At 38.8% G+C, this 27,656-nt stretch overlaps 1 protein-coding gene across 3 annotated transcripts in view; it reads right to left on the bottom strand.

Annotated features, from left to right (window-relative positions):
* AR (androgen receptor) overlaps positions 1-27,656 on the bottom strand; it is a 162,978-nt gene that overhangs the window by 38,306 nt on the left and 97,016 nt on the right. Inside the window, exon 2 of one of the 3 annotated variants that reach the window (XM_029240567.1) lies at positions 8,650-8,665. The exons of the other annotated variants lie outside the window; for them this stretch is intronic. Coding sequence (XP_029096400.1) covers positions 8,650-8,665 — 16 coding nt within the window. The remainder of the gene's footprint in view (positions 1-8,649; positions 8,666-27,656) is intronic. 3 annotated transcript variants of the gene reach the window in all.

Below are 27,656 nucleotides of genomic sequence, written 5' to 3'. Positions count from 1 at the left end.
TTTTCTCCCCTTCTCTGCAGCCTTATCACTGTGGTACACCTTAGAAAAACTCTATAGGACTCCCCAGGGCTTTGTGGAAAAGTTTAGAGACCTACATGACTTAGTCCAACCCTCAGTATCTCCTATTTCACAGACTAAGAAACTTAGACTCAGAGAATGGAAAAAGCTTGCTTAAGGTCATACTATGAGTCAATGTCAAAGTAGCAACAAGAATCCATGTCTCCCTATCCCCAGTCTAGCAGTTCAGTGCTATTCTCACATAAGATAATAGATGTAAAAATAACATAAAGCATAAAGCATTATACAGATCCTATCTATTATTATTATTTAAATAATAAACTCCTTGAATATCAGAAGAGGCAAGGACCTCTGCAGAGATCATCTAGTCCAACACTCTTATTTTACAGGTGAGGAAATTGAGATCCAGAAAGCAGAGTGGACTTGACCAAGGTTAAACAATGCATCAATGACAGTGATGGAACTAAAACTCAGCTTTCCTGCCCACAATGTTCTTTGCACATTTGCTTTATTACTTCAAAATCATTTTCATATTCATTATCTTGCTGAGCCTTTCTTCAAAGTAGGGAGGGTACAGAACGTTACCCTCAATTTATAAGGAAACATGAGATACAGAGTGCCTATTGAGACCAAAGAATATAGCCCAGTTTCAATCCAGGCTACCATATGCTTTCTACTGAACCACTATAAAACCAAGCAAATATTTTATTGAATATTTGCCTCTCTCCTGACTTATCTGCCCTGTAGTTTCTACATATACCCATTGCCTCTTCCTAGTGTCAAGGAAGAGTAATCCTTGACTTTCCTAGAGAAAGCAATGGAGAGAGGAGGTAACCCACTGTGCTTTGGGTACTATTCCAGGTGCCTTTAAAGATGCTGACTCACTTAATTCTTGTCAAAATTCTTCCAGGTAGCTACTATTCTTAATTTAGGGTTGAGGAAAATAAGGCTCAGAGATGCTGAATGACTCACCTACAGTTACCAGCTAATAAGTGGCAGAAGCAGAATCAGAAGCCAGGTCTGTGTGACCTGTGATATAGATGCTTGTCTTTGTCAATGTGATATCTTTTCTCATATGGACCCTGACACTATATTTCAAAGAAAGAGGTAGCACAGAATAGTAAAAGATCATAGAGCAGGAAGGAGGAAGACCTGAGGACCAGCCCTGTGGTCTTACTGAATCACTATGTGACCCATATTTCTACTTTTCTTTTTCTTTCTTTCTTTCTTTTTCTTTTTTTGGCTGTGTTGGGTCATAGCTATGGCACGTGGGATCTTTTGTCACAGTGTGGGGTCTTTGTTGTGTCGCACGGGCTTCTCTCTACTTGTGGCGTGTGGGTTTTCTCTCTCTAGTTGTGGTGCATGGGCTCTGTAGTTGCGGTGTGTGGGCTCTGTACTTTGCAGCACGTGGGCTCTCTCATTGAGGCATGTGAGCTCAGTAGTTGTGGCACGTGGGCTTAGTTGTCCTGTGGCATGTGGGATCTTAGTTCCCTGTCCCGGGATCAAACCCATGTCCCCTGCATTGGAAGGCAGATTCTTTACCACTAGACCACCAGGGAAGTTCCTATACTTCTCTCTTCATCTTTTCCCCCTGATCTATAACTAGATGGGAATATGTTAGGCATTAAGAGAATAGTAGCAGACTAAGGAAGGTAGGTTCAGAAGTCTTCTATTCACATTAGTATTTGTGATGGGAGTCTCAGAGTCCCTGAGTGTGACTCTAGGAGGGCTGAAGCCAGTCTGCATACCTATCTTGTTTTTCCAATCTCAAATCTCTTGACTTTAAGGGCTTTCTCTGAAAAACAAAGACAGTGCCCTACAGAAAGAAGTAGCTCAGTGCCTCTTCCCTGAGTGACCTACATATACTGGAAGGAGACCAAGGCCTGTTTAGGGCCATGTATCCCGTGGACATTACTTTCTCTGGGGCTGAGGCAGCCTAGAACCTCTGGCCTAATCACCCAAGGTCTCTCTTCTATGAAAAGCAATCCCAAGCATTATTGATTCCTAGTACTTTTTTTTCTCCTAGAATACTGCTCTTTGGCCTGTGGAACAGGCTAGAAAACTCTAAACAACAGTCTGTGCCCTGCCACAGGGCAAGTCGTTTGTGAGAAGAACTTATAAGGTAGTTGACTGCTTGTGATTCTAGGGCTGCAACCATTCCCCCACCTGTCCCACCCACCCAGAAACACAGATGGCCGTTAACCCAATACCATCATGGGCCCTCAGCCAGGTCCCTCAGCTAATGCTCAACAGGAATGCTTCTTGGGAGTGGTTATAAACCCATGATCATTTTTAATTCTTTTGATGTTATAGTTAGCTCTACTGAGGGGAACAGTAATCAAGCCCACACTCCTTTTCTTGGCTTTCTGTACTTTCCACAGTCTGGCCCAAGCTCCACAAAATAGAAATGTAAAGAGTACTAGACTGGCAGTCAGAACAGCAGGTGTCAAATCCCAGCTCCAAATGGCCTCAGGCAAGGCCTTGAACCTTGAACCTTGATTACTCATCTAAAAAATGAGGATATAAATAATGGCATTACCTCCATCCTAGAGTTATACAAAACAAATAATATAGAATGCATGTGCAAGTGATTTGTAAAAGGGAAAATATCAGGTACATTAGATGAGTTATGTATAATGTTACTGAGTCTATCTTGTCTTCTATTCCCCTCCAAGAGCAACCTTCTTATGACTATGCTACTCTCTTCATTGGCCCCTGCCCTGGCCACAAACATTCCATCCTCTCCCTCCTTCCCCCAGTACACACACAAATACACTTCTCTGTTAAAGAAAACCCTGCAGTGTTCAGTTCCAGACCACGTTCCCTAGCTACTGCAATTCATATAGACCTCCTGCTTCAAGAGGACAGCAAGTAGAAGGTGAGGCTGACAAGTTTGATGGTGGCTAGGTCATGAATAGCCTTGAATGCAATGCTATGCAGTTTAAACCTTAACACAATGAAATATTTGAATACGTCATTGAATTCAACCATAGAAGATGTTTAATAACTATCCCCTGATGGTTAAAGGACAATCTTTGAGTGTATACCTACTATGCTCCAAGCACTATTCTAGGCAACCAGGGAAACAACAGTGAATAATACAATCAAAGGCCTTGCCCTCAAGTTGGGTGATCTTGGTGGAAACAGACAAGTAATAAATGAGTGATAAATAATAATTTAGATATTTTCAGATTGTGATACATATAATGAAAGAAATAATACAGAGTGCTGTGATAGAATAGGAGAGTAAATTTAGGTAGAGTGGGGAAAGATTATCTGAGGATGAGGTTTTGAGCTGAAACTTGAATAATAGCACCAGACATGCAAAGAGTCAGGGGGAAAAATTCTCAAGAGGAGTAATAGCAAATACAAAGCCTTAAAGTCATGAATGTGTTTGGTGTGTTGTTGGAACAGCAAGGTGGCCAGTGTGACTGGCATATGATAAGGGAGGGGAGGTGGTAGGAAGAGTTGATTCGATGGCAGAACCAGGTAGTGCAGTGCAGTAATTCTCAACCTTGGCTGCAAGTCAGAATCATCTGGGAAGCTTTTACAAAATACTTATGCCTGGTTTCACTCTCAGTAGTTTTTATTCAATTGACTGGGGGTAAGGGTGGGCACTATGACTTTTTTTTAACACTCCCCTATTGTTTCTAATGTGCAGCTAGGGGAGAGAACTGCTGATGTTGGACCTTGCTCGTGAGTTGACTGCTTATGTAGTTCTGCAGCTGACATCAGGTTAATAACAGGATGAATGTTTGACATTGAAATAGCACTTGACAATTTACAAAACTCCTTGGTTTTTTTGCTTCTCGAGAGACTAGTGAGGTTCAGTCCACTCAGATGAATAGTGTCGGGAGCACCAAACAGATAATGTTCTTCAGATGGGATTTGGAAAGACCATCTTGGAGAAGTACAGGCTCCAACCTCACCAAGGAAAACACTATGAAGAATAGGCAGCTCACTTCTGCCAAGGTCATCTGACATTTGGTCAGACCCAAATTGTATGTTCTCCAGCTGTCTACCCTTAGGTTCCGTGCAGTGTTGTGCTGGAGTTGGTTTGTAGTGATTCATAAATACCAATTCTGAGCATCTTCATAATTTCACATTCAGTGCTGTCATACTGGTAGCTTGAAATTGGTCCTGATAAGAGTATCTACATCATGGAAATTAGTGAACAGTACAAATATCAAGACTTCTTGCTGACCCCTGCCCCCTCGCAGACAGAAACCCAGTTTATTGGCACGACACCAGTCCTGCCCTTGTGGTAGCTTTACTTCCTTCTAGTTGAGTCTGACCCCCTTGTTCTTTTCTCCACACACTTTCACCTTATCACACCTCTGGGGTTTGGTAATATGATTAGAAGCACAGTTTATGTAGCCTCAATTGCATTTTAGAAACATATTGCCATCTTCACATGCTTTACCCAATAGATGTGTTCCTGAACAGTAGTGTATAAGTCACATTTCTTTAAACTGAATTCTCATTTGAGTGTACAGTGGGGATTGATCATTTAAAGAAACGCTGTATTGAACAGTTCTGTAAGGTCAAGACAATCATTCTTTTGTAAAATTAACAGTAACTATTTCATTTATAAATTTTGTCAAATACAAATTTTGCATAGTCTTACAACCTTTGTGGAGGACAATTTGGCAAAAGCTTTCAAAATTGACATATACATATGCTTTGACCCAGCACACGTTTGCACATGTGTGGCATGACACATATACAAGAACATTCTCTGCAACTTTGTTTATAATAGCAGAAGACTGGAAACAACATAAATGCTCATCAATAGATGGAGTCATACAATTCAGCCATTTAAAAATGAAGCAGTTCTGTATAAACTGAGTGGAACAATCTCTAAGATATATAGTAAAGTGGGAAAAAATATGCAAAACAGCACAGAACACTAATTGTCTGGGGAAAACTTTATGTATTTTTTATATGTGTCTATAAATGAATATACTATGTATACAAGGGCACACAAGAAACTAACAAATATTGGTTGCCTCTGAAGAAGAGAACTGCATGCCTGAAGGATGGGGGGCTGGAATTATTTTTCACTCTTTAACCTTTTGTGATTTAAAAATTTTGTACCATGTGCATGTATTGTCTGCTTTAAACATAGATTTAAAATAGTCACAGCTCTGTTAGGCTTCCCTGTTTCCTTGAGACAAATCATTTACACTTTCTAGGCTTCAGCATCCCTATCTATACAACAAGGGGGTTAAACTCCATACTTCAGAGAGAAAACCAAAACGGGGTGTCCCCGAGCACATCCTAGTCCCCAATTTATTGAGTCACCATTCACAACAGGTGTGTTTCCTGTTCACCATACTGTGCAATTAAGGAAGCTGCTTTTCTAATATGGCCAGAGAAGGTACTTCTGTTATTGACCAAAAAAAGTTAGTTAACAAATACCTACTGAAAACCCAATGGTCCAGGGCTTCCCTGCTGGCGCAGTGGTTGAGAGTCCGCCTGCCGATGCAGGGGACACGGGTTCGTGCCCTGGTTCGGGAGGATCCCACATGCCGCGGAGTGGCTGGGCCCGTGAGCCATGGCCGCTGAGCCTGCGCGTCCGGAGCCTGTACTCCGCAGTGGGAGAGGCCACAACGGTGAGAGGCCCGCGTACTGCACAAAAAAACACAACAAAAAACAAACAAAAAAAACCCCAATGGTCCAGCCCTGTGCTGAAGTCTGTAGAGGAGAAAGAGAAATTATAGCTCTTGCCCTTTAGGGGTTTGCATCTAGTGGGAGATGAAATAGCAATAAGACAAAAGAGGATGAAAGAGTTATGGAATGAGGCAAGGAGGTGTAGGTCATGGCTTGACTACAGTGGCTCACTGTGAGGACATTTCTTTCTGTTGAGAAAATAATGGGGGAGCATGAGGAGGAGAATTCAGTAATTTCTCAAGAAATTAATATTCATCCCAGAGATTAAAAGACTATAACATAGACTGTGAAATTTCTATTACCTGTTCTTAGCTATTTGTTAATTAGCAAAGAAGTATGGTGTGGTGGCAGAAGCAAGAACTTAGGAGTCAGAGGGACTGGGTTATGAGTCCCAGCAATGTCACTTACTAGTTATGGTAAATAGCATAAACTTGGGCAAGCAGCATAAACCTCTTTGAATCTGTTTCCTCCTTTGTAAAATCTGTATCATATCATCCACTTTTGCAGAGCCATGGACATTTAAAACAACTTATGTAAATCTGGCAAATTTTAGCTATTTGGTAAACAAGAGCTGCTTGAATGGTGTGCATTCTCCTGGAATCACGTGGAATGCGGGAAGAACTGACCAAGGCTGAAGTTACTGCTGAAATCTTTATTGTGCAGCATTCAAGGACTGTACTTAATGTTATTTATTTATCAAGTACTCCACAATAAAGAGCTTTAATAAAATTTCTCAGATTTTTCTTCCTATATAGTTCTAAAAATAAAGGTCACCTAAGATCAAATTTGAAAACTGAAATTTAATCTGCAGCTCAAACATACCCTCATTATGCTCCCTTTCTGAGTGCTATTTTGATTTGATTTACTAAAAATTCAAAAACTACTTATCAAGATGATTATAGTGTATACCTTATCAAAACACATGCTTCTTGACAAGATTAATGACCCAGGTGGGGGCGGGGAGAAGGAGGGGCAGAGGAGGAGGAGAAACAAGAGGAAGAAGGGATGAAGAAGAAGGAGAAGGAGAAGAGGAAGAGGAAGAGGAGTAGAAGGGGAAGGGAGGAGGCAGGACTATAAGAAGAAAAAGGAAGATATGAGAAGAAAAGAAAAAGAAAAGAAAAGTTTTATAGAATGAAAAACTCAATCCTGGGCCTCACTAAGGGCCTACCGAGCTCTGTGACAGCTTCAAGAAAAGTTGAAGAAGCCATTACCACCCTCCACCAAGTGCTGCCTCACTGGGCTCAACATTACCTGTGGTGTCACTGCCATCCCTACTGAGGGTAGAAGCATTCCTGGTTGCAGTAGGGAAGATGTGAGCTTGTATCCCAATTATTTTATAGCCACCTTCTCCAAGTCTCTCTTCTCCAAGGATTATTTTTAGTTACTTCCTCTTAGGGAGTCACACTGTGATGGACCCTGAGCACTAAGAAGCCATAATTCCTTTCTTACTCTAGGACAGCCCCATAAAGGCACCGAAAGATTGATTTCAGACACACATAGAGGAATCAATTGAAACTATAGAGAAAGGAGCCAGTGTAATAGAGTAGGGAAAAAATAGGGCATTGTATTTCCACAAAAATCCCTGCTTACTAGCTGGAACTTTGGAGCAAGTAACTTGACTTCTCTAGACCTCAATTTAGTGCACTGTAAAATAGAGATAATGACTTATTAGTCTGCTGGGACATGTAAATGAAATAAATGAAATAATGTGGGCAAAACAACTAACACAATGTCTGGCCCTCATAGGCATTCACTAAATATTGAAAGAGAAAGAGAAAAAGAGAGGAGTAAATGAGTAAATTAAAAAAAAATAGGACCTAGGAGAATATGTACAACTAATTGGGCAAAAGAGAGTAATAGTTGTTATATAACATCATCAGAAGACAAAATAATGGGATGCTAATAAGCTGTATTGTAAAAGAAATGCAAACAGCTTGCTAATGTTAAGTTAAACTCCTAAAATGAAAGAATTGAGTAGTTGCATTTCACAGCAGTAATCTTGATGGAAACACAGAATTTTACTATGTAAACAAAGCACAGGTAGAGCATTCCAGGCAGAGGAAGTGATGTATTTGAAAAGGCATGGAGGTTGGAAAGAACCAACATTGATGGATAAAACAAACTGTGAAATTAATGACTTGTGGCTCATCAAAAACTAAGATATTCAATTAGTCTTGACCAAACACATTGACTCCATACACTTTTTCTTTTCCTTTCTACTAAAAACAAAGTTTTTTCTTTTTACAACTCCCTTAAGACAGCCAAATGGGTTTGACTGTTCCTTTCCCCAACCTCTACTATGGCCTGCATTTTGGTGATTACTACCTGAAAGGCCAGTTGCTAGAACTGACCAACAGTCATGACCAGAAAAATGACATGTGGAGGCTAGCGGGGTATTAGAAGGAATACTGACTGCTTACTTAAATCACTCCTGGGCTTTACTTTCCAGCCATCAGAGAATAAGAAGGTGGTGAGACTACATCCATCAAGAAAGGTCCACCCATACCATCCATTTGCCATAAAGATAACGTCTTTTCCTGTCATATATTGGGTTGGCCAAAATGTGACTTCGGATTTTAAGTAAAAATAAAAGACACATTTTTCATTTTTACCAAGAATTTTATTGAACAGCATATGCATCTTTTTGTTCCACTACCTACTGCCATTTTTCAGGTAACTTCATAATTCTATCTTCCCAAAACTTTTTATATTTTTGAGCAAAGAACTGTTCAGTTACCTTTTATAGTCTTCCAGGGAATTGAAATTTTTTCCATTAAGAGAATTTTGTAAAACCGAAATAAATGGAAATCTGAAGGTGCAATGTCTGGTGAATACAGAGGATGGATCAGAACTTCCCAGGCAAGCTGTAACAGTTTTTGCCTGGTCATCAAAGAAACATGCAGTCTTGCATTATCCTGATGGAAGATTATGCATTTTCTGTTGACTAATTCTGGACGCTTTTCGTCGAGTGCCACTTTCAGTTGGTCTAACTGGGAGTAGTACTTGTTGGTATTAATAGTTTGGTTTTTGAAAGGAACTCAAATAGAGGACTCCCTTCTAATCCCACCATATACACAACATCACCTTCTTTGGATGAAGATAAGCCTTTGGTGTGGTTGGTGGTGGTTCATTTTGCTTGGCCCATGGTCTCTTCTGTTCCACATTGTTGTACATTGTCCACTTTTCACCGCTTGTCACAATTTGTTTTAAAAATGGCATGTTTTCATTACGTTTCAGTAGAGAATCACACGTGGAAATACGGTCAAGAAGGTTTTTTTGTGCTTAACTTATGTGGAACCCAAACATCAAAGCGATAAACATAACCAAGCTGGTGCAAATTATTTTCAACACTTGATTTGGATATTTTGAGTATGTTGGCTATCTCCCACATGGTATAACATTGATTTTTCTTAATTAATGTCTTGATTCAGTCACTATCAACTTCAACTGGTCTACCCGACGATGCAGCATCGTCCAACAAGAAATCCCTAGCACGAAACTTCACAAACTATTTTTGACACATTCGATCAGTCACAGTACCTTCTCCATACACTGCACAAATCTTGTTTTTTTTTTGCGTTTCAGTTGCATTTTTACCTTTCTTGAAATAATAAAGCATAATGTGCTGAAAATGTTGCTTTATTCTTCCATCTTCAATATTAAAATGGCTGCACAAAAGTTCACCAATTTTGATAAGTCTTTTTTAAAATGCACACTGATATGACAGCTGTCACGAACAATCTAACAAAATTGTTTCAAATGAAGTTAAAGACAACTAAGTGCTACTAGAGCCATCTTATGGGAAAAACTGAACGAACATTTTGGTCAACCCAATCCTTCAGTTCCCCAACAAAACTCTCACTGAAAATGTTGAAATCAACTGAATTACAAACAAAAATAGTGGTCACTGACAAAATGAGATGTCTCTCATTAATCTTAAAATTCCTCTATAATGCAGGACCCAAGAAAAATGAATACATTATTCCTTTCCATTTGTGATTTGGAAAGTCAGAAGAATTCAAAGGTACATGTTGCTAGCCTTTCCTTAATGGAAAACACACCATGGACATATATACACTACCAAACGTAAGGTAGATAACTAGTGGGAAGCAGCCACATAGCACAGGGAGATCAGCTTGGTGCTTTGTGACCACCTAGAGGGGTGGGATAGGGAGGGTGGGAGGGAGGGAGACGCAAGAGGGAAGAGATATGGGAACATATGTATATGTATAACTGATTCACTTTGTTATAAAGCAGAAACTAACACACCATTGTAAAGCAATTATACCCCAATAAAGATGTTAAAAAAAAAAAACAAAACCAAAACAACAATTACAAAACAAACAAAAAAAACCCACCCTGACCAACTTGAGGAACTTGAGCTGACAAATGACTCTAACTTTCTGTTCTTTTTTCACTGTCCCAGGGTTCCCTAAGTATCTGAGCGTCTTTGCATTTTGGAGTACATTTTCAGTACCAAGGGCACCAGAGTTATTCCTAGGAAACACGGGAGTCATCTTTGGCTCCAAAACATGTAAAACGTTGATAATTCTTAATACTCTAGGGCAAGGAGACTTACAAAATTCCAGTGTTGAAAGATGCTCACACTAAAACATCAGGAATCAAAAAACAAAACAAAACAAAACAAAACATCAGGAATCTAAAATTATTTTCAACTAATGACAGGTAGAGCTGATGTTATTCAGGTTTAGCTGTTCTCACATTGAGTGTAACCCTTCTCTGTTCCCTAAAAACTCACCAGTAGGGATCAGTTCATATGTATTCAGCATCTTCCTAAATCATAAACATTTGTATCAACTCTACCTTGCATTTGTTGGTAGCTTTACAACTTAGAGATAGTATTCCCATGCATTATCTTGTTTGAACCTCACAGCAATATATGAGCTATTCAGGGAAGTTATTATTATCTTTTTACAAATGATGAAACTGAAGCTGAGAATGGTTAACAAAATTGCCCAAGCTCATACAGTTAAGTAAGAGGTTAAATCCTTGCCACACAGGGTATTCTTTTGTTCCTATTAATTTTTCCATAGTTTTTCAAAATCCAACAAAAACGCTAAATTATAGTCACTCTGCTGTGTTCCGGAAGGCGTGAAAAACATTGTACCCATTCCATGAAGAGATATATAAAAATGTTAAAACCTAGACTTCTTGGAGATCAGTTATATGGGAAAGTTCATTTAGGTGGAACATTTCATTTACCTGACAATACTGGAAAAATAAAGGGTTAGAAATGGAGCATAATATTCATTGTGCTATTCAGTGAAAAATGAATATACACCTAATAAATACCAGAATCTATACTAAGCACATGCTCATGTAACAGATAAAATATTAAGATAAATCTAGGCAGAATTAATTAATTGAATATCTATTAAATTCAATATTAATTAATTGAATGTCTATTAAATATTTACTCTATCAAGCAGTGTTCTAGATGCTAGGGGTATATCAATGAACAAATAATCACAAGTTCCTATCTTGACTAACATCCATTTTAATGTGTGTGGGGAAGTGAAAGAGGGAAGGAAGCAGAAAATAAACAATACACATAATAAATTAGGAAATTAAATTGTATGCTAGAAAGAAACAAGTACTATGTACAAAAAGCATGGTAAGGGGAATGGGGAGTGCTGAGTGACAATGATTTTAACTTGAGTGGTGAAGGCAGGTTTCATTGAGGTGACACTCGTCCAAAACTTGAAGGAAGTGAGAAAGTGTGCCACACAGTTATCTAAGGGAAGATCATTAATGGCCTAGGGAGCAGTTGATGTAGGTCCCTAATGTGGGAGAATACTTATCATGTTTGAGAATTGGCAAAGAAGGCAGTGCAGCTACAGCAGGGAAAATGTGGTAAACGGGGTCTGAGAGGCAACAGCAGAAGAGATCATTTGTGATCTTATAGGTCATTAACTTATAGGTCAAATACTCTTATAATAAGTGAGATGGGGATACACTGGAGGATTCTGAGTAGAGGGGAAACATGGTCTGGCTTATATGTTTATATCACATGCAAAAAAACATCTTTCTTCTTGCTTGTCAAATGAAAAACAACATTGGGATAAGTGACCTCAGAAACAGCAGAAGGATCCTGAAAATCCAATTAACTTTCAGGGTCTTTTTTTTTCCTGGACACTGTAGATATTCACTTTTTTAAAGGTTGAGGAGTGCTCGATCAAAACACTTTAGACTGGAGTAATGTCAGAGTAAATGATGAAGTGAGGAACTCCTAAAATTCTCTCCTCCATTAAATAAATTAGAAAACTGGCCAAAAGATGGTCAGAATAAACATTTTCAGAACTCTAGAAATTAACCAAATGTTTGTAGCAATCTGAGGAGGATTTATTCAAAACTTTATGACATTTAAACTTGCCCTATTGCCCATCATCCCCTCCCAGCTCCATAGTAACCATGAAAACCAACAGTCTGCAATGATGGTGAAAACTAGCAGCCTGGTAATCACTGGAGGAGGCGGAATGGGGCTGGGACTCCTTTAAAGCCCCCCTTTCAGAGAACTGTCATTATTTGACCATTTGGGGGTTCCCTGAAAGACTCCATTTTCAGGGCTATGTTTATTTAACCTGAATTGGAGCTTGCCAAGTGTGAATAGCTTTTTCCCTGGGGGAGTTTGTAGAAGATAAGGAGAGACAAATGTTGAACATCAAGGCTGGCTGAGTTGGTGGTAACAATTGTGGCAAACAATGAGCTAACCAAAAAGCTTAAAAAAGAGGTGGAGAAAAGAGATGTCCAATGGAGGCTTTGAAAATCTCCAACATATTCCCAGCCATCTAGAATTAGTTTTTTTTTTTTTTTAATTTTATTTATTTATTTATTTTTGTGGTACGTGGGCCTCTCACTGCTGTGGCCTCTCCTGTTGCGGAGCACAGGCTCCAGACGTGGAGTCTCAGTGGCCATGGCTCACGGGCCCAGCCGACCCACGGCATGTGGGATCTTCCTGGACCGGGGCACGAACCCACGTACCCTGAATCGGCAGGTGGACTCTCAACCACTGAGCCACCAGGGAAGCCCAAATAATTAAACTTTTTTTTTTTTTTTTTTTTTGCGGTACACGGGCCTCTCACTGCTGTGACCTCTCCCGTCGCAGAGCACAGGCTCTGGATGTGCAGTCTCAGCGGCCATGGCTCATGGGCCCAGCCCCCCCGTGGCATGTGGGATCTTCCCAGACCAGGGCACGAACCCACGTCGCCTGCATCGGCAGGTGGACTCCCAACCACTGTGCCACTAGGGAAGCCCTAGTTTGTTTTTTTTTTTTTTTTTAAGTCACTAAACAAGCAAACAACTAAAAGAAGAACAAACTGCAGCAACAACAATCCATGAGGTTTGACAGGTGTAAATCCTGCCTAAGTAATTAAGTGTAATTAATTGGATTAAACACTGCTATTAAAAGACAGAGATTTGAGGAATGAATTGGAAAAAAAACACGAGATACAACTATATGCTCTCTACAAGAGACACCTTAGATTCAGAGACAAACTCTTTGAAAGTAAAAGAATGGAAATAGATATTCCACACAAAGAGCAGCCAAAGGAGAGCTGGAGTGGGTATACTATTATCAGACGAAATAGGCATCAAGACAAAAACTGTGACTAGAGACAAAGATGGACATGTTATAATGGTAAAAAGTTGAATCCGTTAGGAAGACATACAATTATAAATATATGCATCTAATAACAGAGCCCAAAAAACATAAAGTAAAAACTGGTAGAACTGAATGGAAAATAGGTGATTAAATAATAATAGAAATTTAAAGACCCTACTTTCAATAAAGGATAAAACAAGTAAGCAGAAGATAAGAAAAAGGAAATCATGAACAACACTATAAAAATTAGACTTAACAAACATCTGTAGAATTCTCCACCCCCAAAACACCATAATGCACATTCTTAAGTGCACATGGAACATCCTCCAGGAGAGAACCTACTTAAGGCCATGAAATAAGTCTCAATACGTCTAAATGGACTGAAATCATACAAAGGATGTTCTCTTATCAAAATAGAATGAAATTAGCAATCAGAAACTTTGAGAAATTCACAAATATGTGAAAGTTAAACAATGCAGCCTAAATAATCAATTGTTCTAAGAAGAAATCACAAGGGAAATAAGAAAATACCTTCAGATAAATTGAAATGAAAAAACAACATTCCAAAACTTTTGGAATTCAATAAAAGCTGTGCTTAGAAGGAAATTTATAGTTCTAACTGCTTATATACATTATTTACAGCTATTGAGAAAGATCTCAAATAAGTAACATAACCTTCTATCTTAATACACTAGAAAAAGGAGAGTTAAACTAAAAAAGAAGAAAGCAGAAGGAAAAATAATTTAAAAAATAGGACATAAATAAATGAAATAGACAATAGAAAAGAAAAGAGAAAATGAACAAAACCAAATCTTGGTTCTTTGGAAAGATCAACAAACTGACAACCTTTTAACAAATTGACCAAGAGAAAAAAAAACCCAGTACTTTTAAATTATGAAAATCAAGAATGAAAGAAGAGATAATACTACTGAAATAAAGATTATTTATTGCATCATCTTTACTGAATGAAATCTTACAGAAATAAAAATGATTATTTAGGAATACTACAAACAATTATATACCAACAAATTGAGTAACACAGATGAAATGAAAATTACTAGAAAGATACAAATTACCATAACTGACACAAAAATAAATATAAATTCAGAATAGACATATTACAAATAAAGATACTGAATTAGTAATAAGACTAATTATAGTAATAAAAATAATAATTCCCCACAAAGAGAAGCCCAGGGACTCATGGCTTTATTACTTAATTCTATCAAATGTTTAAAGAACTAATACCAATTCTTCACAAATATTTCCGAAAAAGAAGATGATGAGGGACACTTTCCAATTGATTTTATGAAGGTACTATTACCCTGGTAACAAAACAAGACAAAAATAGTACAAGAAGAAAACTACAGATCCATTTTCTTATGAATATCGAGGTAATATCTGAACAAAATACTAGCAAACCAAAAAGCAATATATAAAAAGGATTATTCCCCATAACCAAGTGAAATTCACCCCAGAATATAAGGTTGGTCCAACAAACAAAAGTCAATCAATTTAATATAACATTTTAACAGAATTAAAGACAAAAACCACATGTGATCTGAATAGACACAGAAAAAGCATTTGATAAAAATACTTCAACAATCCAGGACTAGAAGGAAACTTTCTCAACCTGATAATGGGTATCTATGGAAAACCCACAGCTAACACCATACTTAATGGTGAAAGACTGAAAGCTTTCTGCCTAAGATTGGGAACAAGACAAGGATGTCTGCTCTTACCACTTCTATTCAACATTGTACTGGATGTTCTAGCCAGGGCAATTAGACAAGAAAAAGAAATAAAAGGCATACAGATTGGAAAAGAAGATGGAAAACTATCTCTATTCACAGATCGCATTATCTTATATGAAGAAAACTCTAAAAAAATATGCAAAATAACTATTAGAGTTAATAAATGAATTCAGCAAGGATGCAGTATAATAGATCAATATACACATATTATTTACATTTTTAGACTAGCAATGAGTAATCCAAAATAAAATTAAGAAAACAATTCAATTTACAAAAGTGTCAAAAAGAATAAAGTATTTAGGAATAAATTTAACAAAAGAACTGTGAATCTTGTACACTGAAGACAACAAAACATAACTGAAAGAAATTAAAGAACAACTAAATAAATAGAAAGACATCTTGTGTTCATGAATTTGAAGACTTAATATTGTTAACATGACAAAACTCCCCACATTGATCTACAGATTCAGTGTAATCTCTATCAAAAACCCAACTGTCACTTTTTCTGAAATTGATGATGTGTTTCAAAAATTTATATGAAAATGCAAGTGTCCTAGAATAGCCAAAATCATCTTGAAAATGAAGGATAAATTTGGAGGACTCACAGTTCGCAATTTCAAACCTTATTACAAAGCTACAGTCATCAAGGTGGTGTGCTGGTTTCATAAGAATATATATATAGTTCAGGGGAATAGAACTGAGAGTTCAGATATAAGCTCATATATTTATGATTAATAGTTTTTCAACAAGGATACTAAAATGACTCTATTAAGAAAGAATACTCTTTTCAACAAATAATGCTGGGACAGCAAGATGTCTACATGCAAAAGAATGAAGCTGGACTCTTACCTCACATCATATAAAATAAAAATCAACTCCAAATGGATCACAGACCCGAATATAACAGCTAAAACTACAAAATTCTCTGAAGAAAGCATAGGTGTAAATGTTTGTGACCTTGGATTAGGCATGAAGTTTTAGATATGACGCTAAAACACAAGCAATAAGAGGAAAAAATAGATAAACTGGACTTCCTCAAAATTAAAGATTTTGTTCTTTAATAGACACAATCAAAAATGAAAAGACAACTTCACAGAATGGGAGGAAATGTTTGCAAATCACATATCTGATAAGAGACTTGTATCTAGAACTCATAAATAACACAAGTCCGTAGTAAAAAACAAATAATCCAGTCAAAACCTGGGAAAAGATGTGAATAGTTATTTGTCTATAGAAGATACACAAATGCCCAACAACCACGTGAAAAGATGCATAACATCATTAGCCATTAGCTAAACACTAATCAAAACCACAACAAAATACCACTTCATACCCACTAGGATGGGTATAAGAGTACTACTACTACTACTACTACTAATGTAACATAATAACACGTTGGCAAGGATGTAGAGAAATTCAAACCCTCATACACTGCTGACGGAAATGTAAAATGGTGGAGTCTCTATAACTAACAAACAAACAAATAAAAAAAACCTTGGTCCCTCAAAAAGTTAAACGTAGAGTTACCATATAACCTAGCAATTATTATTCAGTCCGAAAAAATAAAATACTAATACATATTAAAACATGGTTTAACCTTGAAAACATTATGCTAAGTGAAAGGATCCAGATACAAACGTCACATATTGTATTGTTCCATTTAGATAAAATGTCTATTATTGACAAATCCACAGAGACAGAAAGTAAATTAGTAGTTGCCAGGGTCTGAGAGGAGGGGAAATTGGGAGTAAGTATCTTTTGAGATGATGAAAATGTTCTGGAATTAGACAGTGGTGACGTTTGCATGATTTCTTGAACATATTAAAAAACATGAAGTTGCACACTTAAAAAGGGTGACTATTGTGGCACGTGAATTATATCTTTAAAAAAAATCCTAGCACGCCTTTTGGTGCCAATAATAGGAGTCAGAAAAGAAAATCAAGACTGCCTTGTAAGTTGTAGTCCAAATGATCTAATTTAAAAGCATGCAGACGTCTTTAAAGACACTCCAAATCATTAATGAAGGCAGGTCTACTTTTATAAGGTCCTAAAATCAATTTCATACATTTGTAAGCTGTGGTAACATTAGCAAATCCCTTCCTATACATCATCTCACAACATACCCATGAAGTAGAAAGAGCAAATACCATTAACAGCTTTGCAGATGCAGAAGCACAAGTCCAGAGAGCTTCAGTGACTTGCCTAGGGTCACATGCTAGCTTTCTTTTTCCTAGTAGTGGTTTACTCTGCCATGATGCATGTATAAAGTATACTCTTCTCTAAAATAAAATGAACACTTTAACTATTCCCAACTTCTCATCTCATTTATGTCATTATCACCCATGTTCTTGCCTCCAGTGACAGCAAGATTCTATTACCTGCAGTGCCATGGGGTGAAATCTCAAAATAGTCCTTTGAAACTGCAACCCCAGTATTTCAAAATGGAGCCTTGAGAGTGGTTAGATACACACTCAGTCCTCCTGCCTCTGTCTCGGCTTTTCAATCATTCCCTTGTGTCATTACCATGTAAAGATATCCAGCAGTGTATGAAATGTGACAGATCATTACAAAATGAAAGAATAGCTGTCTTTATTAGATTGTGAAGGAGACAAGGATAAAACTTACTCCTTTTTGTCATTCCTGTGTCTGGTACATAAAAAATTATCAATTTACATTAGTTGAATGCATAAGTGAATGAATGATTGGTCTTTTAATATTTTGTTGGCCAAGACATCTCCCTGTAATGTGCTTCTTAAGAAAGCAGTCCAGGTCCTAGAAGATCATTAGGGTTTGAAGGCTTCCTAAAAAGAGTAGTTATCTTTCTGGAGTGAAAAGACTCAACAAAGAGATCACTGTAGTTTTATAAATGTTAAGTCTCATTCCTTCCTTCCATAACAGTTATTTGAAATCCTGGTTCCTCTTCAGTCTTAGTGAGTTTGGTGAGGCTGCTCTATGGAATGCTGGCCTGGAGCCTCTTGGATGATGAATAGAAGGGGTCAAGGGAAGCCAGAGGACAAAGCTCAGTTTGTTGCCACCTCACTGTCAGCTCACCACAGTCACTATTGACCCTGGTAGCTTGGGCATCAAGAGAAAACAAAGAAAAGGACCTTGGAAGCAATTTCTCAAGGTTCCTGTGTTAGCCAGGCAGCAATGCCCGTGAGCTCAAAGCAAGCATATTAAAGGCTGAGAGATGGCTCCGTTGGGGAAAACAGATAAAGTTTTGAGGGTGATGAAACTGAAAAAGCCCATGTATTTATAACTTACAACAAATAAATTTATTCCAATAATATCACCACTCCTCCCCAATTTGTATACAGCAGCTTAGGAACCTGCCCTGCTGCCAAATGCCAGATCAAAGTCATGTCTGATGGGGATTAAAACACTAAGCAATGAAACAAGGGCTTGCTCTTAGAGCAAGTTTTGCTTTTGCCATAAACACTGCAACTTATCTGCACAGGCTTTTAGAAACCGCGCAGGTAAGACCCAAAGCTGAGCTGTAATAGGAAAGCAATCCTCATGCCTCTCTTGTCCATTTTCTGGCTACTGCTCACTTGCAGGAAGACAATAATTATCTCTATAAATAAAATTATCTGCCTAGCCCTATATCTTGCAAAAGTAGTTGGACATACTGTCAATCAATTTGGAGGTTATCTTTGCGATAGACTATTTTTGGAGGAATAAAATTCATTTTTGAGGATTTCTGGAAGGTATTTCAAAGAGGTAATCATTCTGGTGTGACTGCAGATTGGAGAAGATGTACCTCATGTTAATAAGCTGTGTATATAGAAAACATGCAAATTAAGGAGTAATTTGCATATTAAACTGTTTCTCCTATAGACAACTCTTTGCAAAGTGTTTCCAGGGTGGTCAGAGGCAAGTATTTATATAACATAGGCATGATTGTCTTGAATGATGGTAAGGAGATCCTCTAGAAACTACTACTCATAGGATACTTTGCAATTTACACAGTGTATTCACAAGCATCGTTTCCTTTAGCTTTTTCAACCACTATATTATCTCCATTTTATAGGTAAAGAAACTGAGGCTTAGAGAGGTCAAGTGAATTTCCTAAAGGCTAAATCTACCACATCCTAGCTGCTTTAAACATGCCTGAAGCTAATCAGAAGACGGCTTATCTGCAGGCTCTATTCTCTGTACATATTCCCTGGTAATAGTCAGCAAACTTTGGAGTTATATTTCCCAGAACAGTGAGGGTCTCCTTGAAGCAATACACCAATCACATTCTTCTCCAAAGAGGGGTCAGGTTACTCACAGGTGTTCCTAGCAACATGGGTGTCAAATGCTCACAGCATCATAAAAGGGTTTGCTATTAATGAGTGACCTTCCTCTTACTGGATATGTGTGTAAATTTTTGTCATTTCCCTAGGACCCCATAGGAGCATAGTGGATGGGTTAACAAACAAGCAAGAAGGGTTACCAAGTGAAGACTGGGCCACGTTGACATGACTAAAAATGAGCCACAGGAAGGCATCTAATTCTTGTTGTTTAAGAATTCCTTGGTATCCCAGATTAAACAATAAAGAATTTAGCGTTCTTTATTGTTTAATCTGGGATACCAAGGAATAGAATCCTACTTTTATTTTCTATACTGGATTTCCCATTTTTTCTCCCTTAGTATTTATTAATGTGCATTTTGGTGAACGAGAGGTCATCCCTATTGTTTTCTGGGAACCCAAGGAATGTGCTGTATATTTACACTCAAGGTGAAGAGTGGAAGAACACTAGGAACCAGAGTAAGAGAAATTGAGTCCCAAGGGGGACAAGAAATTCTGGGGGACAGAACTGGAAAATGCTGTCTGACTTCTTACAGAGCACCTCTATCCTTAACCCTGCAGGGTTCTATGTTCTGTTCTAACTCAGGAGACCTGTTTTTTTTTCCCACATAGAATATGCAGTTCTGCAGTAGATCTTGCAGTCTCCCCCTGAACAAGAAAACCTGAGTATCTGAAAGCTACAACCCCCAAACCATGTCAGTGAATTCAACCAATAGGTAAAAACTTCCTTCCAATTCCTCAAATGTGCCTACCACCCCTAAAGATCTGCCCATCACAGACGGCAGTGGCAGCTGGCCTCTATCCTGCATCAGTAATCTTAATCCTGTGAGATAACTGGTGTGCACTTACTTGTATGTGCTGAGTCTGCCATGCTGCCCTGAGTTCTTCTGCCCCTGATAGGTTTCTGATATCCAAATGCCTCATGGTTTTCTGATGTCCACAGAAGTTGGCCTGGACTTGGGCATCCCCTTAGGCCTTGACCCCTACAATTCTATCTAAAATCACCTATTGGTTGCCCAAAACTCAGTCATCTCTCCCTAGTATAAAGTGATATCACAAACCCAACACAAACCCCAAATTCCAAGTCCTGTTAAGTAGGTGAAACCTGTTCATCTCTCACCACAACTCCTCCTCTGCTTCCCTCTTCCCCTTCTGTCCTTTCATCCTACCGAATGCTCAATGCCTTAATTTGACCCCTGGCTCCTGAGAGCTTGCCACTTTGATGCTCTATCTATAAAGTTTCCTATTCTAGATAAGCACCTTATGTTCAGAACTTGTCCTGAATCCCTTATCCCTTTCAAAATTTATGAGGCTGGTGTTCCTATCCTCCAGAATCCTGCCAAGAAACATACTGACAACCTATGTCCCAACAGCATTTCTTGATGATGGCTGAATGTGTCCCAGGAAGCAGTCTTCCAAAACAGTCCTACATATGGCGAGTTTCAGACCCTGTGACAGATCATGTGTGGCAAGATACTTTCAAACAGAGGCGCTTTTCATAAATTCTTAAATCATAACACTTTATTTTGGCTGTCTATTCAGTCATCTGTCTCCCTCCAATTCCTCGAATGCATCTACCATTCCTAAAGATCTGCACATCACATGCTCTCATCCCCAACCTCTGCTTTTGATCCAGTATTTCCACTGGTGGAAATGGATCCTAAGGAAATTTTTAAAAGAAAAAGAGTAAAAGTAATGTACATGAATGCAACCTAAGTACGTGTAAACAATCTAAACATCCAACAACAGAGGCTTGAGGGGAAATAATAAGACTATAAATTATGTATGACTGAGGGCAAGACCTAAAAGAAATGAAGACACATTTTAGTCATTGTTATATTAATGTAGTAGGCTTTATTAAAAGCTAGGAGTAGAACGTGTTAATCTCCAGATAGGTTATGCAATTTCACATGCTTAAGATTGAAGGGTAAGGCCCACTAGGCAACAATACAATCCAGAAGAGAATTCCAATGAATTTAAAATAAAATCATGGTTTCAGCAAAGTGAATCTTCCACTAAGGAGCTCAGTCTAGTAGAGGAAAAAAGATGTGTAAGTACATCACCTAAAGATAAAGCAAGGAGTGGTAAGAACCACAAGAGAGGCACCCATGAAGTGCTGTGGGAGTACGGGAGAGGGTAAAATGCTTTTTTTTTTTGCTTTTTTAAAAATTTTAACATCTTTATTGGAGTATAATTGCTTTACAATGGTGTGTTAGTTTCTGCTTTATAACAAAGTGAATCAGTTATACATATACATATGTTCCCATATCTTTGCCCTCTTGTGTCTCCCTCCCTCTCACCCTCCCTACCCCACCCCTCTAGGTGGTCACAAAGCACCGAGAGCTGATCTTCCTGTGCTATGCGGCTGCTTCCCACTAGCTATCTATTTTACGTTTGGTAGTGTATATATGTCCATGCCACTCTCTCACCTTGTCACAGCTTACCCTTCCCCCTCCCCATATCCTCATGGGGTGGAAGCTTCATGGAGGAGCAGGCACTTGAGTGAGGCCTTGAAGGAAGGTGGGACTTAAAAAGCATTTGAGGTAGAGGGATGTAGCCTGAGTAAAGGTGAGGAGGGGGAAAGTGTGGGCATGAGATGGGATAAAGGGATAGTTTAAGAGTATAGTTTGATAGTATTTCATCATCCTTCCATGGGAAATAATACTGATCATCCATTTTAGGGATAGAATGAAAAATGGAAAATAACTGACCAAGCCTGAATAAAATTAGATAACACTGGTTTTTATTTTGGGGGTTTGATTTAAATCAATCAGTTTCTCTATTATTCTTAGTAATATTGCTTCTTTTGGGCTTTGATTTAAACCAATCATTTGCTGCACAATCTCTGTCCCATTTTGCACTTATCTCTCTTATGACACTTCTCACAGCAGTATATAATTTTTGTTTCCACATTGATATCCCCCAATAAACTTTGAGAGCTTTGCAAGAAGGACTGTGTATCATTCATCACTGAGTTCGCAGCATCAAGCAGAAGGCCTGGAATATATTAGCCTCATTGTGCACTTATTGGTTTGCTCCCTCTGGACTGAGAGTATGTTTTACTCATCTCTCTCTCCCTAGCACTTAGCACAGGCCTGGCATATAAGATGCGGTATGTTTGTTGAACTCAGATGAATTAGTCCCCTTCCTGTTCCCTTAGTCCTTGAGCCTCAGTTTCCCCATTTGTAAAATAAGGGTAGTAAGAGTATCTACTATCTCATTACGTTGTTGTGAAGATTAAGTAAGCACTTAGTGTAGCGTCTAACACAGAAAATGTTCAGTAAATATTAACTGCTATAACTATCATCATCATTATTTTCTGTTGTTGTTGATAAGGCTTCCAGACCTGCTCATGGGAACAGTTCCCTCAAACTGTGCCAGCCTTGGTCAGTGTTGTCCTTGGGTATGGGAAGCTATGCCTGTAGATTTTTCTCTCCCTTGTCTCATCACACTGCTTCTGCTGCGCTTAAATACTCTGTGTAGTGTAAAACTGTAGCTGATCCTTGGAGGGCACGTCCACCAGACTAGAAGCTCCCTGAGGACAGGGCCATCTCATACTCATCTCTGGGCCCACATAGGGCCTCATACAATACATGCGTGTTTAAAAAAATGAATGAGTGAAAGCTACTCACCTCCAGCTCTTCTTCCCTGACACTAGACTATATGAATACAAATGCTTATAATCCAGAGTTCCCTCTAACCAAGGGACAGGTCTCAGGGAGCCCTGTGTTGTCTACCTTTGTACTACCCCTCATAGCTCTAGCTAATTCCTTTTAGGTCTTTGGTAATTGGGAATGAATACATCTGCAAAGCTGCAAAACTATTACAGTCTGAATTATGTCTGAAATATGTCACATGTCTAAAAATAATTACTACCAAACTATCCATGTAAATAGCAACAGGTGAGTTATTTAATTCATACTTGCATTTCTACAGTGAAATCATGGGACCCCTGGAAACATGCTGAAATTTGACGTGGAGCTGATTTCTCATTCACACATTAAGAGGCATTGTCGAAAGTGTTTGGTTCAGTTTTTTTGAAAGTCTGGCACTATGTAAGAAAACTTCTAGTTGCTTTATCTCACGTAATCCTTAGAATTTCTCTGGTGGTCATCATTATCCCAATTTTAAAAGTGAGAAAACTAAGGCTCACGGAGGACATGTCATTTTCCCAAGATCACAGAGTCAACAAATGTTGGACTCAAATCAAATCTTTTACCCCTATATCAATAGGGCTTCTGAGTAGAGAACATTTCAATATTTTTGTAGGGCTCACTACATAGGTGACAAATCATTCCACATCTCCAAACCCCTTTCTATTGTTTTCTGCATCTATCTCTGCCCCCATGGAAGCATAATCTGAACTTAAACTTGCTAGCTAGTCTTCATGAAATTGCAAAAGAGACAAGAAAATCTTTCCGAGTGACATGGGTTATAGAGGAGTTTCTGGGGAGCCATGGAAGCTATAGAGGTGGGGTGGCAGAAGAGGTGCGGTAGGACAGTGGGAAGTAGGAGGCCTTTAATCATAAGCAACACATATGAAGGATCCTGTCTCTATTCTGAAGCTGAGCAGAGCTAAGGGACCTCAAGGACAGGATATCCACTTACTGATGGGCCCAGGGGGCCTTAGGCAAGATGCTAACCTCCTTTCCCCATTTAGGGTTTTGGACAAGATCTGAAGGTCATTCAGTTAGGACTTAGAGATAAGTAGTATGTTACATGCTGGTTTGGGTTGACTGTTTTGTTTTTTTTTTAATTTCCTTTATTTTAATTAATTAATTAATTAATTTTATTTATTTATTTTTTAAACATCTTTATTGGAGTATAATTGCTTTGCAATGGTGTGTTAGTTTCTGCTTTATAACATAGTGAATCAGCTACACATATACATATATCCCCATATCCCCTCCCTCTTGCGTCTCCCTCCCACCCTCCCGATCCCACCCCTCTAGTTGGTCACAAAGTGCCGAGCTGATCTCCCTGTGCTATGCAGCTGCTTCCCACTAGCTATCTATTTTACATTTGGTAGTATACATAAGTGCATGCCACTCTCTCACTTTGTCCCAGCTTACCCTTTCCCCTCCCTGTGTCCTCAAGTCCATTCTCTATGTCAGCATCTTTATTCCTGTCCTGCCCCTAGGTTCTTCAGAACCTTTTTTTTTTTCTTTTTAGATTCCATATATATGTGTTAGCATACGGTATTTGTTTTTCTCCTTCAGACTTGCTTCACTCTGTATGACAGACTCTAGGTCTATCCACCTCACTATAAATAACTCAATTTCATTTCTTTTTATGGCTGAGTAATATTCCATTGTATATATGTGCCACATCTTCTTTATCTATTCATCTGTCGATGGACACTTATCTTGCTTCCATGTCCTGGCTATTGTAAACAGAGCTGCAATGAACATTGTGGTACATGACTCTTTTTGAATTATGGTTTTCTCAGGGTATATGCCCAGTAGTGGGATTGCTAGGTCGTATGGTAGTTCTATTTTTAGTTTTTTAAGGAACCTGGTTGGCTGGTTTTTAAAAGGATCAGAATTGAAGAGCGGGTGTGGATGTAGGGATATAAAGCCAATCTTGGGAGGCAGAATGAATGACGGTACATCACCAGTTTCATTTTATACACAGTGAAGTCACAGGCCATACCAAGGCATTATCCGATTTTTGAAACAAATGCCCCTCCCTCACAAATAATAAACAAAACAATAACACTACAACCAGACTACATTCCTCCAAGGGGTCCAAAGCACTAAGAATGTAGGAGACAGCACTCTAGATAAAATAAAGTCCAGCTTGGTTTTAAAAAATATCCATCCGGCTTCAGGAAAAGAAGCCTTAAAATTTTATTTACACAGGTGCTGGTTCAGGTTTCTATTGAATCTGGCCCCAACATACTTTCAAGACACGCCACTGGCTGGATGAGGGAAACCAATTGCTGAAGAATGTGGAAGATAATTTATGACCTCTCTTAGCTTTTCTCCTGGCCTGTGGCTATGGATCTGAATTTGCCAGGGAGGTCAGACAAATCTTGTTGCAGACAAAGATACACAGAGAGCTCCGACACTTTCGAGTCCAAAGCCCAAAACTCAAGAGAGGCGGTGAACACATGCTTGCTGGGCTTTCTGGGGAATGTTACTCATAGTGCCCTGAGAGGCCAAGAGGAAAGAAGAAGAGATTGACCTTTGCTATGTTCTTATACAAATGCTACTGGCCCTTCGGATCACCAATTAAGTAACACTGAAGATAAGTGGTTGTTTGAGGACCTTACACCAAACCCAACCCAAAGCCTTCTTTACCAGAGAACTACGATAAATACTATTTGCCATCTCTCCTTTCTGCTACCCAGGGGACACCATAAGTGTATGTGTGCCAATAAACAAGACTTCACTCCAGTAGAAGGAACCAAAACTTATTGGGCACTGGAGCTGTGTTACATATCATTTAGTTCTTACAATAACCTTGTGATCTATTGCTATCTTCACAGAGGCACAAAGAAGTTAAGTGACTTGCTCAAAGCTGCATATCTATTAAGTCTTGGAGTTAAGGATTGGGTTGTCTATTTTCCAAGGCTGATGCATATAAAGTGAACCACTGGCCAATAGAAACATCTGGAATATCTATAACATTTTAGAGATTTATTGTTAAAGATTTAGGTTTTTATAGATTTATTGCTAAAATATTCAAGATCATTTAGTTCAACACTTTTATTATTTAGATGGAGATTTGAAGTGAAAAGAAGGAATGAGACATGCCTAAGGCCACATAGTAAGTCAATGGCAGAACCAGAGCTCCATTTGGTGCTCTTGCACTGCATCTTATTCCACTACCTAGATAGCAGTGTGCTTCGAAAAAGTCCAGAGAGTAGAGTAGGACAGTGATGTACAGCTCAGCATCGGGGTGGGGGGTGAAGGCATAAAAGGCTAACTGAAGGCTGGTCAAGGGACCTGCTGCATCTGATGAGGTTCCCCTCAACCACTTCTGGACTCCAAAATGTTCCTAAAACAAGCATCCAACTTTCACGCAGCCCTGTCTTTGGCCAGTCTGTTCCTGAAGTCCTGTCTTCCTACCTTTTGTACTTGGCAAACTATTATGCATCCCTTCAGACCTAAATCAACCCTTAACTCTTCTGGGAAGCTTTCTTAGACATTTCAGGTAAAATAACTCATTCTCTTATTCTGTCTGCTCAGTGGATTGTGTACTTACTTCTAGTACAGCACTTATCTTACTCTATTATGTTGGAAACTCTGTGTCATATTCACTCCACAGCCACTAACAAGTTATATGACTTTGGGCAAGTCACTTTAACTCTTCTGTGCCTCAGTTCCCTCATTTGCAAATAGGGCTAATGATAATACCTACATCATAGGGTTATTGTGAGGATGGAATGAGAAAACGTCTACAAAGCAACTAATACATACTGAGTGTTCAATGACTAGTTTTTGTTGTTATCTCTTATCCCAGTGCCTGGTATAGGTCTAGTGTACACAATAAGTAAGAATTGACTGTTTGTTGAATAAATGGATGTTATCTGGGGAAAGTGCCAGTCATCAAATAGCAATTTTAGATATCCCTGCAGTCAAGATAAAGGTTTATTATGCTGCCTTACATAATTCTTGGAGGTTCCAAGGCAACAATCTCTGAAGCTCTGCTGATCAGCTGTGAGGCTGGAGAACCCCTCAGACAAGAAACAAGAAATGGCTGGGAGACCCTCATTTCTGCCTTTTATATGTTCTATGAACCTGGAAAAGTCACTTCCTCTCTCTGGGCCTCAGTTTCCTTATCTATAAAATGGCTTGGTCAAATTTTTAGATTTCTGAGTTCTCTTCCTTCAAATTTTAACAGGTTAGCATTTAAAGATCCTGTGATTCCAAGTACTGCAAATCTTTTAAGTCTTTTCATTAAATAACTCATGGCTGAGTCAACTGCCTAGAAAGTGAAAGAACTTGTGAACATGGGACTATAGAAATGTGGTTATCTAACTTATGGACCTGTAAGAGGCCCACAGTCTCCAGGTCCCATATCCAAGTACCACAGTGAAATCATGGTCCGTCTACACTATAAGGTGAACCAGGAGAGGAAGGACAATTAAAAATTTAAACCCTGATAAGGGCTTCCCTGGTGGCACAGTGGTTGAGAGTCCGCCTGCCGATGCAGGGGACATGGGTTTGTGCCCCGGTCCGGGAAGATCCCACATGCCGCGGAGCAGCTGTGCCCGTGAGCCATGGCCGTTGAGCCTGCGCGTCCGGAGCCTGTGCTCCACAACGGGAGAGGCCACAACAGTGAGAGGCC

This window comes from Monodon monoceros, unplaced genomic scaffold (genome assembly GCF_005190385.1).
Source record: "Monodon monoceros isolate NGI ecotype Baffin Bay Population unplaced genomic scaffold, NGI_Narwhal_1 Super_Scaffold_22, whole genome shotgun sequence".
Taxonomy (NCBI): Eukaryota; Metazoa; Chordata; class Mammalia; order Artiodactyla; family Monodontidae; genus Monodon; species Monodon monoceros.
Note: the sequence above shows the minus strand (reverse complement) of the source record. Positions and strands in the feature narration are given on the sequence as shown.